Source organism: Anneissia japonica, unplaced genomic scaffold, assembly GCF_011630105.1.
Source record: "Anneissia japonica isolate Jap-2015-1 unplaced genomic scaffold, ASM1163010v1 scaffold26_len2425191_cov177, whole genome shotgun sequence".
NCBI lineage: Eukaryota > Metazoa > Echinodermata > Crinoidea > Comatulida > Comatulidae > Anneissia > Anneissia japonica.
The window spans coordinates 1084475-1097225 of NW_022685220.1; the positions used below are offsets into that span (position 1 = coordinate 1084475).

The window sequence follows — 12751 nt, forward strand, 5'->3', positions numbered from 1 at the left end:
AGGCCTATGTTATTATACAGTATTTACTATGGTTTTATAATTTATATATTTTTATTTTTGTACTATTTGTTAAACTTATATATAATAAATAATTTAATTAAATAATTTAACAAAACAGTACAAATAACGAATAAGAAATACGCCGCAAACCAAACGTAAATAAACACATTTTTAATACGATTTTGCAATTATACAACTTCATTTATTTTTATAAAAATGTAGTACATAAAATTACATTTTTAATATGATTTTGCAATTATACAACTTCATATATTTTTATAAAAATAGAGTACATAAAAATATAAAAATTCTAATTTTCAATTACACAATTATACATCACGAACGGCAATACGAGCAAATCAACGACTGACAAGACTGTGGGATGAATATGTAGCTGGTATCCGGGGGGTTCATTCACTGACGACATTGGCAAGCCGACTACATTCACTGAGAGACGCGCTTGGCGTTCCATAGAAATTACCGGCGGCTCAACTTGTCGGCGGCTCAACCGGTCATATCCCCTGTCGCACACGTGTGATTAGAATAAAAAGTCAGAATTTACAACATGGCGGCATTGCTGGTGATGGAGGTGAGGGCTTTGGCTAGGTGAATAATGGAATAAAGTAGAACACAACGCTCCTAATCAGGGGACACGTTTCTGTGAAACGAGGAGAAATATATCTTTAAACACTAGGCTAGGGTAGGACTAATAATAAATCTAGCCTAGGCCCATGGCTCCTACTACGGAATGATAAGGCCAGGCCAAACGTCAATCAAAAGGGGACACGCTGACTAACTAGCGTCCTAACTAGGGCCAGCCTAGCTAGCTTGCCTACACTATATTAACAATACTAGGCTAGTTAGGCCTAGGCCTATATATAATATAGGTAGGCATAACTCCCTGCATAGGCCTAGACTCTAGCCTATATATGTATGCCTAGGCTAGGGGACCTGGCCCTAGCTAGGTCCCCCACTAACTAAGCCTAGGCCTAGGCATCTCCTAGGCCTAGCCTAGCCTCTAGGAATTCCGCCTCTTGTCCTACTGTATCCTATCCTAGGCCTAGCGTAGTAATAGGTATGGTAAGGGGAGAGGGACACTTTATAAGAAGTTTACCTTCCAAAATGGGTGTCGGCTAACTTGTAGTACTAGGCCTAGTACTACTACTAGTAGTAGTACCCATGCCAACTCGTACCCATTTCAACTCCTACAGTACCAGCGCCCACTTTGGTGAACCCGCACGCATGTGTATTGGTACTTTTATTGTGGCGTAATACTGTATTGTCTCTAATAAACGGCCCTGGGGCATTACATTTTTTCGAAAAGGGGGGGGCGTTTATTAGAAGTGAATTTCCAAAAATTATAAACTACCTTATAGTTTATACAACCTGCATTAAATGGTCAATCGGTTGTTTCTTTGTTGAAAAACAAGTCCGTACTGTATATTCAAGTGTATAAGCCACAAATTATATACTTGATTTCGACAATAAAATTTGGGATTGGCCTGTCCAGGTTTTTAAAATTTTTTAATGGTTTTGATAAGTTGTACAGGGGAGTAGGTTGGTATTTTTTTTTAATTGTCATCAACTGTTGTTATTGGGGGACATTCACTGAAATTAAAGAAACCAAAAGTTAAAACTAAGTGGGGAGAACAAAGTTTTAGTGCGTGAGTAATTAACGATTGGAATAATTTGTCAGTTGAATCTGTGGGTTCTCAGTCAATTAATCAATTCAAAAAGCTCTTGGTTTGAACGAAAAGTCAGAGAATCTTTATGGATCAGAAAAACAACAGATACTATGAACAGAGATGAAGGAGGACACATTCTATCACATATCTATGATGATATCATATTGGACCACAACACTGAGAGGGGGGGGGGGCCCTTGTACCGGGTAGCACAGACACGAAGGGACACTTAGCATCTTACATTAGATGGATATGTGCGCTATTACTATTACTATTATATAAAACTACACTATTATTATTATTATTTATCATGTTTTACTTTGAATATCAATGTACCAGCAAGGGTGGCATTTGGCATTAGCAAAATAAAAAATATAATAAAATTACACTCCTTCATCACTTTTCCAGCCTAGAGGTGATAAACTAATAATATTTTTATAGGGCCTAGTAAATGTAAAATTGTTTTACTCCAAGTGCTTTAGAATGAATTTACAGTTATTAAAGTATGCTGTTTTTTATTGATTCTTTATTTTCATTTCTTGGTATCCGCATGTTTTGATGTGCTCGTTCTGATACCTACTGTAAATCGTCATTACAATATTAATAACAACATCGTCCTACTAAAATAGTCAGTATTTAGTAGAAGTCTATTCAGTAGCGCACTGTATACACAAAACATCATCTTATGTTGTGTATAATTTTAATGTGTACATTCATATCATCATATATCATTATTTTTTTTATATATTGTAATGTATTCTGTATTTGAAAAGGAAATTTTTAGCTTTTAGTTGGGTCTGCCAAAGCCATACATGATACATTTAAGTTTGAATGTCTACTGTACTCACAATTGGTATTATTATGATTGTATTGTGTCTTGTGTCAGAACTGCATGCATTTTTTTTATTGCTTTTTCGGCCTCAGACAGGGTTGCAATTTATCTCCTTTTCTTTTCTCCATATTTATAAAATGATTAGTAGAGAACTTAAAAAACAAAGGATTTTGTGGTCTGGAATTTTTTGATTCCAACTAATTATTTCTGCCTTCTATACGCTGATGATGTTGTTATCCTTGCAGATTCTCCCAGAGATACTATATGCAGAGGATGCTTGTTGTTTTAAATGAATGCTGTAATACTGTAGGTGGGGACTTGTAATCAATTTTAAAAAGTAAAAAACAATGGTATTTAGGAATGGTGGAATTGTCAAAAAGAAAGAGAAATATGCAAACAATGTTCAAAAAAGCTCTCAAGATGTATCTGTTGTCCTAGTTCTCTTGTTTTTCTTGCTTGCTTGCTTAATTGTTCTAGTTAGATACCCCCATTACTTGAACACTGGTGAGCAATAGGCTGTCCCCTGTGCCTTAAATTGTCTGTAAACGGTGCGGTGATGGTGTAGTGCTTCTTTTCTTGTAGCTTTAAGATAGATGGATAATGACCGACAGCCTTGTAAAGCCTTCCTCATGCTTAAACAATTTGCTGAGCATAAAGACAAGAAGAAAAACTGGGTCTGCAAGTGAAATCAGTCCTTAGTTCAAATGGTTTTGATGTTGTTTGGTTAAATCAGTCTGTAGAAAAAGATATTACTTTCCTAAAAATATTTAAATGAAGATGTAAAAAAAATTATTATGTGAAAATACCGCAATAATACCCTAATCACGCTGCCGTTATTACCGGCGCAGACCCTTTCACACAGCTAGTTAAAATCCGGTAATAATACCGTATCCTGTCTGAAATGGTTCTCGCGGAAAGGAGTATTTGGTGTCTGTGGCTCTTGTGCTTGTTAACAAAGAGGGCGCAAGTTTTTGTTTACTCCATTAATCCAATATGGTTGGAGATGAAGTCATAAAACTGCTGCTTTGCAAATGTTTTTTAATGCTTGCTATGTTTGCAATACATATAAATTGAGAAACAGAAGGTTTCTAATGCATTTTGTTCAAGTGAAGAAAGAATTTAGGAAGCGTTTAAGGCTAGGCCGACTTGTATTTCGAGCAGCTAGGTGCAGGCGATTTTCGTGTCTAAAGAACCGTCAGCTAGCGATTTCATGGCTTTGTTAGCTGCAGCAGCGGTTGATGGCTGCCCATGTGACCATCTGGTTTGTTATGCCTCAGTGCGTAAGACGGCGATGAACCCTGTACCCTCTCACATCGAGTTGGGCAAAACTCGCTACGGTATTAATGCGGTATTAAGACTAGGTCCTGAGGAGGTCTAACTGAAGCCGGTGTTTAGGCCTATTTACCCTTTCTCATAGAACGCCGGCGTTCGAGAAATACGGTATTAATACCGTTTTGCAGGTCTGTCTGAAAGGGGTATACGAGACAAATTCTAGTCTTCCAAAGATTGTACTGCATTCTTTAACATGCACATGACCAAGGGTTTAGACTCTTCTAAGACATTTTACAACCTCTAGCTGTAACACAAGGAAAGCAGAAGATGGGATTGAACCAATACCAAAGGTTAACAATGGATCTCCATGGTTCTGCACACACAGTACCACCAGTTTTGCTAAGATACTTACATTGTACAAATTCTACACAAAATTCTACAAAAAAGTTATTAAATCCTGGGATTACAGTAGTTGTAGTACAGTATTCAGTAATCGTCACACAATAGTACAATTTTCTAATTATTTTGTTGAGTGGATAGCATGTTAGATAAGAAGATTCCCCTGTATTTATAGATAGTCCTTCTGTGTATTGCAACACTATGTTTATATACATCATGTCTATGATAGTCGATAAAAGTATTAAAGATACAATATAATAAATAGATAATAATATATGATGCTCATTCAAATGTTTTGTAAATGAAGATTACATCAAGGGTGGAAATGGTCATTGCTAAAAAAATAAAAAATTGAACTGTAGAGGCCTACCTATTTTTATCCTACATTGCGTATCTTCTTAAAAAAGGGGTAAAATTGCTCAGGACAATAAACTGCTTCATTTAAGACCTGTACATTCAAGGTATTTTAAATTATCACCCTTTATATCCCACCACCATTAAGAAACCTTTATTTAAATGGATAAACTTATGAAAATACATCTGTTAATGTTGAATTTTTAAAATTACAGAGTATTTATTTGTAAAAAACTAGTAATTCTACTGTATCTGATTCTACTGTATGTTAGTAAAAATAAAATAATAAAGAATGTATGTCATCGTTGTATTAATACATGCCAACTGTAGTTGAACATGCCAACTGTAGTTAAGAATAGGGCTTAGAGACCTAGTAATTTCTTGCGGTTTGTTTTATTTTTACCTTCATGTACCCTAAACTTGAGACTTCTAACCTATAGTAGGGGCCTAAGATTTTATGTCCCTTGGTGGTGAATGCCTAACCCTTTCTTTTTTCTGCTTCTACTATACAGGGAAACTTCTTCAGACGGTTAGGCATTGTATTGATGCAGTGCTTGAGCCTACTTTTAAGTTGATTTATTGTGTTGGACTCAATAACATAACTTGGTAGGTCATTTCATATATTTATTACAAATACTGTAAAGTTTAAACACTATTTTTGCCTAGCCGAGGGCAGTCTAACCCTTCCTCTAAAAACTGGTCTAAGAATGCCATCTGTTTCGGCTACGAACAAGTTTGGCTGCAATGGATTTACATCCATAAAATCAGGAAATTAAGTGTGTTTCGTTTGTCATATTATTGAAATAGACTATACCTACTTTTCAAATAAATAGGCTTACTGTTATTTACCAGTTACCAGCGAGAATGTTAAGTTCATTCACTCATCTCTAAATATTTAACAAATTTTTGGAAGGTTTGTTTTAGTGACAGAAATATTGTCAAATATCATTTTTCTGTAAGAGTTATACAATAATGTTTAATACCAATTGAAAATAATTTTAAAAATTCTAAGTAAGCTATTATTTAGTGTTGTGAAATTATAAAAAAGAATTATTTTCAATTATTGATATATTTATAAATAATTTTTATTATTTTGAAAATTAGTTTACGAATCCTAAATCAACAGCCAGAATAAGAATACATCTCCACATCAGCACAAATTATTTCTTTACAAAATAAAACTAAATTTAAATTTATTGTTTAACTTTGGAAGATAAAAATAATATAAAATTTCACACCTTCAAGGGGGAGGGGGAGCCTAGCCTAAATCCCCTAGGCCTACCGAGCCGGTACGGTCACCTTCTGGTTCGGTCACCTCCACACTACGTCTTGTGATGTAAAATCCATAATTCATCATAATTCGCCTATGACCGTTCAAAGCTGTGTGAAAATCACATCTCGTATCTTTCAAAATCCAGATGTAAAAAAAATTATGAAGAATTATGATAATATAGGAATTCTTGGTATCAAAGTTTTCCTTATTTTCTCATCAGTTTCTATGCATAGATAATTCTTTAATATGTGAACTTCCTATCATTAACTGTTTATCATTCTACTTACATTTGTGGCCACCTAAAACAATAAAAAACTATTTAAGTTTAACTCTAAAACAAACGTCTCGCCATCTTAAATTCTCGGCTAATAGCACTGATTTATGATTGTGGGCAGTACAACTATTGAAATTTTAATAAAATAAAACAGTGTGTCTTAATGTGGGGCAGTGCAAAACCAAAATTTGTGTCAGGGTACTAGTTTATAAATGCTAATTTTTTGTCTCTTCAGATTCGTCATTAAACCATCAAATTTCACAAGTATGGAAAGATGGCTAAGCCTAAAGCAACATATTTGGTACCAAGATTGGCTCAACTTTTCATTTACAGAGTGACTTGCTGCTCCCTAGGCCAAAGACAGCTCACAACAGGTTATAAACAAAATATATCTGCCTTAATTCAAAATAGAACAACAAAAAATAATTATTTTTTATCATCAGGGGAAATCTGTATCAAGAGAACAATCTCCGATAAAAAATGCCAAACGGCTGATAAGGTGAGAAGCACAACAACCCAAGCTAAAGAATATTTGTACAAAATGGGGTTTGACACAAAGAGAATTGAAGACAAAAGGCCTACCACTCTGAAAGGAAATCTCAACCATATTCAAAGTAATATTCAGTTTTTTCGAAATTTTAATCTTGATGACAAAGCAATACAGAGTGTCGTCTTAAGACAACCAGGACTTTTATCAGTATCGTTGGATCACTTACATGATCATGTGAATTTACTTCAGAAATATAATCTGACTTTTGAGCAAATAGGTCAAGTTATGAATCGTGCACCAAAATTTTTTAGCGTGCCAATTGAGACAATACAAGGGAATGTGAGATATGCAGAAAAACTTCAAGTAACCAAGAAAAAGATTGGCGTTATTCTTTTGCATTATCCAACTACTTTCTCCCGCAAGATAGATGGAATTGAATTAGTTTGTACGCAGATCCTTGACATTCTAAAAACACATGTGAAAATGGATGTAGATCTTTCAAGAAAAATGTTACGGAGCATGCTAATGACTTGTCCAAAGGTTTTTGTTAGAAGTCCTGGTGAGATCTTTAGAAACATTGAATTTCTGGAGAGCCTTGGATTTACTCAAAAAGCATTGTATACTATGGTACGATTCTGCCCAGAAACAATGCGTGTCTACCCGCACTACATCCAAACAAAATTTGATTTCGTCCAGAAGTTATTTAACCTTAATCACAAGGACACTGTAACTCTGATCACTAGGTACCCAAAGTTTATAAACTTTCAGCCAAAGATCTTGCAACTTAAAGCCGACAATATTCAATCAGTAGGTTTCACATTACAACAAATCCGTGATCAACCACGTGTGTTTTCTTTTAGCATTAGTACATTTAATCGACGCTATAAAGCATTGAGTGAAGCTGGATATGAATTCAAAACTTTAAGATTGTTAACTTTATCAGAGGGCAGGATTGAAGATGAAGTGCGAAGGCTTACATGTACAGAAATCAACAAATTTGAAAACAGTAGTGAAGAGTGATATAATTAGAATATATGTTTAATGGTATAAATTGGAAAGAAATATCTGAAGTTATTATTATTATTATTATGATTTCATTTTTGTTATTATTCCAAGTTTGGAATTAGAAATTGTGACTGAGCCCCTGGAAATCGGCAGCGGCCATAATACATAGAGTGCCAGTACCATGTCCCCATGCGAGGGCTTAGACTTGCCACAAGTCTCTAATTATTGATTTTCCTAGTATTAGCTAATTTTGGAGAGCGCCACCAGCGTCTGTATATATCAACAAACTTCAATGTGAATCCAAGAAAAAGTATACTATGAAACGCCAGCAAATAGGTAATATGGAACGCCATTGGTGCCAAAATCAATTTTTCTAGCTTTTTTATTAAGACAAAGTTTAGGGACTGGAACCCAGTCTAGCGAGGGCTATTTGAGTAGCTGAGTAATCGACTCCAATTAAAATCTGACATTGGCCGGATTTAAACAAAGGTCTTTAGCACAAGAAGTAGGAACATTACCTCTCTGACAAACACTCAGCTTAGCAAGAAATGAAATAAGTGTGACCATGTGTACTGTAATACACTTTCGAGGAAGATGCCTTAGAAGAATGCTCTATAGGTCATGATATATTTATATTGGTAATATTTTTATGTTAAATATTTACTGAAGAACTTTAAAAATCTCTCATACTTGAAGTGCTGAGCCTTTGGGTTTAAAAGTAATAAATGATTGTAAAAAATTTATTTTTTTGTTGTTTTATTTTTCAGTTTGTTATAAAACCATGTACAAAAAATAGGTTGAACCTCTCAAGTATTTACAGTACATATCGAATCAGCATATAAAGATTTTAAGTTTTGTCAGAGGCTGTACTGTAAGTAGAGACTTCGTAACAATGATTTCAGTCACAACCAACTGTATACTCCAAACACAATGCTAACTCTATTACTGTAGAGCCCAGATCTTTATTGGGTGCGGTAAAAGATATGCTTAATGTAGATGATCTGGCAAAAACACAGACAATATTTCAAAACTTTTTGTTGTTTTGGCATGGTTGCTATGGGTTTTTTTTCTACAGGATAAGCACTATAGTTTTACTGTATGGACTAGTGGAAATTATTATACAAAGGTTAGATTAATGCATGAAGAAATTCCTGGGGGCCTGCAAGGCGTGAAGGATTTTTTTAAATGCATTATCGAACCGTGAGTACAATAATTTAATAATAAGCTTTATTTAAAACATGGAAACTTGGCTCAACTAACAGTTGTTATTCTGCAAAGCCATGTATACAACAATTATAGTTAAACCAGAAATCAAAAGAAAAATGTCTTAAAATATACAATCAAACAATTGTTCAAACGACCAAATATCTCAATGTGGATTGTTGCTGAAGTACCTGCTAACACATATCATATATAGATATTTGATTGTGTTTCAAGCACTTGTCATGAGTTGTTTTGACCTTTTGCACATGAACTGAAAAAAGGTCATGCAAACTATGCACTAATAAAAAATTAGTGCATGGTTTTGGATAGCAAAATAACATTATGAGTTACAGTGGTGATGTCACCATTGACTTACAAAGGGAATTATTGGTTCATTAATATTGGCATAATGTACAGAACTTTTCTAATCAAAGAATCTTTAAAAACAACTTTGTACTAGAGGAATATGGATTATATGTGAACTAATCTGACAGTACATACGGTTCAGAAGGTTCAAGCATTATTCAATATTGACCGTATTGAAATATAATGCTCAACAATATTTATTAATTTTTTTGATTCAGTTTGTTTCGAAAAGCTGCTTATCAGTATATCAGAGGACATAAAATGAAAATTGACAAGTCAAGATCCCGGCTAGACGTAGGAAAATATTTCTAAAGTCAAAGAGTAGTCGATAGATGGAACAAACTACCAAAGAGTTCCATTAAATCACCCACACTCCTTTGCTTTAAACAGAATTTAAGTAAACTGGGTTATTAAAGAGCATAATAATGCCTCCCTTAACCCGGCCACATTTCTCACTCTTATACTTCTTATAAGAAGATAATGAAGTGTGGCTATCAAGGTATGTTCAAGGTATGTTAAATGATCAAATATTCTTGGCTTTATTATAAACATTTTTTCACTACCAATAACAAATGAATAAAGAATTTTTATATGAATTGGAATAAAATGTATTTTTCCTCACAGAAATTACATTGGTAGTCCAAAGCTCTTAATGTTCATACAATAAAATATAGTTGTGACATTCATACATAAAAAGACAGATGCTATAAACTACTACTTATCTATATATACAGTATTTTACAGAGTATATGTTATAAGTTTAATGATATACAGTACTTGCTTTTCTGTTATTCATATTCTGCCTTTTGAGAGACTATTCTTATATTGACAACAATTTTAATCTGTATCAAATTTTTCGGAACAAAATCTAGATGTAAAATACAAAAATTGCAGAGGGCAGGAAGAGCCCAATGGGGAACTATTCTATGCATCCCTGAGACAGAGGCAATCTCGAATTGAACAAGTTAAAAGAGAAGAAACCAATAATATATAATTTTAAACTAAAAAAAACAAACATTTGTAAATTATAAGCATAACCATCAAAATGATAAAATATTTTCATTAAGATATTTTGAAAAAATGCACATACAGTACTGGTTAAGAATTTAAATTGGGCGACATTTGGCAGAGCGACGACATAGCAGCCAACTACAAACATTAATTTCTCGATAAAATTTAATAGGCCTACCTTACTTAAAACAATAAATAATTAAAATAATTACAACCCCATATGCTTGAAGAGTGGAGAGAGAGTTCTAACCTTAAACTTAATCCTCTCTTAAATAGGTTTTGTGTTGTATTCAGTTATTTAATAATTCCCACTCTTCTATCTTAAGCCATTCTAACCTAAAAAGAGAAAAACTTAAACCTGTGCATTTTAAAGTTGTAATATTTAAAGATGTATTGTCCACTAAATATGACAAAAAAAAAGAAGAAAAAAAACATAAAAATAATTTTGAAATTAATTTCTCATTTTACAGTAGCATACAAAATTATTATCTTGAGTATAGAAATTATTGAATACAAAAAATGTGTACCCTGATTTTACACTGGATAATGATAATAACAGTTAAAAAAAGCTTACAGTGTGAGAGTTTCTATCATTTTTTCGCTTTTAAGCATTTTCAAAGCCAATAATTTCTTTCAAGTTGATAATTTATCTTGAAAATAAGCAAGTTAATCTCAAAAATAGTTTTTATGATTTTTGTTGGTATTTTTTTTTATAGGAGAATACATCTTTAAGCAACTCTTTAACACTAAAATCACGTATCATCGATAATCTTAAACGATAATTACAACAGACCCATACCTTAGAGATGTCTTAGGAGACAAACCTACCATCGCTTACAGTCAACCACCCAAGCCACCCAGGTTAATGTAGAACAATTGACAATTATAATTAAAAAAATAATCGGTTAAATTCATCAAATAAAGAAAATTCTCAACTTCAAATTCCAACCCCCCTTCCCCCTCCCCAAAAAAAATTTATAATAATTGCAAGTGGAATTTGCTGCAGCACAACTCGTCCTCTTCTAAAGTAACACTAAACATTAACAATTAAATCATCTATCGTGTTTGGATTGATAGTAGGGATGAACGAACTTCCTTCTTCATTGCCTTTCACATTAGGCCTACCCTCTTTATAGTTCTTCTTAACGTCGCTGTAAAAAAATTTGCCACCATACTTTTCAATGATTGCCTTCACACGGTTGTTTTTGAAACACCATCGTTCATTGTAATACAATACGGGCAAGCAGAAAGCCACAATGATGATGAACAATATTAGAGCAGCAATGGAAACCAACAGACCCTTTGAAAAACATGTTTGTTCACTTGTATCTGAGGGAAAAAAAAAAGCAATGGAAGCATGCTCGTGGGTTTAGGAAAACTTTGTTTAACTATTACGCAAATTTCACATGTGCATTGTTATCCATCGTCATCACCACCACCGCCATCACCATCATCATTTTCATCATAATCTTCATTATCTTTGTCGTCATCATCATCATCATCATTATCTTCTTTTTCCTCCTGATCATGTTTTATTATCTTTATCATCACCACTATGAGCATCGCTGTCATCCTAATATAATATCAGCATCATCATTATTATTTTAGATGGGATGATAACAACAGGACTAAGATTAATTGATTGTGTTCATATAAAAAATATATAAACATTGATTAGAATGTTAAAATTGTTAGAATCAATCAAACTCAACAAAACACGGCAAAGACATTTCCATTTTCCAAAGCTCCCTAACTGTTGATTATACAGTAAATTAGTAATAAAAGCTTTCCTTATTTTATTTATTTATTTATATATTTATTCGTTTTGCTGGTATGATGGTGATAACGATTAATGATGATAACGAGACCGTTGTTGATTAGAGTGGCTGTAGATCAGAAATTCATTATCCTTATTATATTTATTAATTCTTTTTGTTGAGATGATAGTGATACTGATTAATGATGATGATGTGGATGACGATGTGGATGACGATGTTGATTAGAGCTGTTTTATTCTTGAGATAGAAAAGAGTGTTGCTGTAGCAGCACCTGTTCATAGAATCCGGGATTTGGAAACCAACTATCAATCACCAAACTATTTCAACTCCATTTATGATGATGATGATGATGACGATGACGATGGTGATGAGGATGAGGATGATTAGGACAATGATCATACATTACCTGTGATTACTACACTACAGTTCGTTGTTACATTTTTTGTGCACATTGCTGATCCATATATATGACACGTGACGTTACGACTGTCTAATACGTTGAATGAAACAACTGATCTCAAGTTAAACCTGGAAGAACTATTACTAGGAAGGAGTGAAGTGGTGGTACGACGCGTCGTGTTCGTTTCTAAACACATATGTCTATCTCCACTGCTAGTCCACAGCACTTCAACAGATTCTTCAGGATAGAACTGAGAAGCTATACATGTTAACCTAAGCAGCATTCCCCTGTCTACAGCTTCTTTCGGACAGTTTAGAATCTCGCTTGAAACATTTGGTGTTCCTGAATACATTTGAAATGATCCGACAGTTAGTTTTCTCGGTATGAATAAACAAGCTTCAATATATTT

At 33.7% G+C, this 12751-nt stretch overlaps 2 protein-coding genes across 7 annotated transcripts in view; one reads left to right on the forward strand and one right to left on the reverse strand.

Annotated features, from left to right (window-relative positions):
• The first annotated feature begins 503 nt into the window (after positions 1–503).
• On the forward strand, positions 504–8327 carry LOC117108871 (transcription termination factor MTERF4, chloroplastic-like). Of its 6 annotated transcripts, none has more exons than XM_033251037.1 (3): positions 504–589; positions 5055–5148; positions 6325–8327. In XM_033251037.1, exon 3 carries the CDS (start codon positions 6364–6366, stop codon positions 7597–7599), a length of 1236 nt encoding a protein of 411 aa, XP_033106928.1. In that variant the 5' UTR covers positions 504–589; positions 5055–5148; positions 6325–6363; the 3' UTR covers positions 7600–8327. The 6 variants fall into 6 exon arrangements, with proteins under 6 accessions (XP_033106928.1, XP_033106943.1, XP_033106936.1 ...); XM_033251052.1 differs by having other exon boundaries at positions 555–606; XM_033251045.1 differs by having other exon boundaries at positions 570–700.
• Positions 8328–10640: 2313 nt separating this feature from the next.
• Positions 10641–12751, reverse strand: part of LOC117108906 — a 14327-nt gene continuing 12216 nt past the window's right edge. The window contains exons 3-4 of the mRNA XM_033251089.1: positions 12349–12684; positions 10641–11493 (exon numbers count right to left, since the gene is read on the reverse strand). Coding sequence (XP_033106980.1) covers positions 11198–11493; positions 12349–12684 — 632 coding nt within the window. The 3' untranslated portion in view covers positions 10641–11197. The remainder of the gene's footprint in view (positions 11494–12348; positions 12685–12751) is intronic.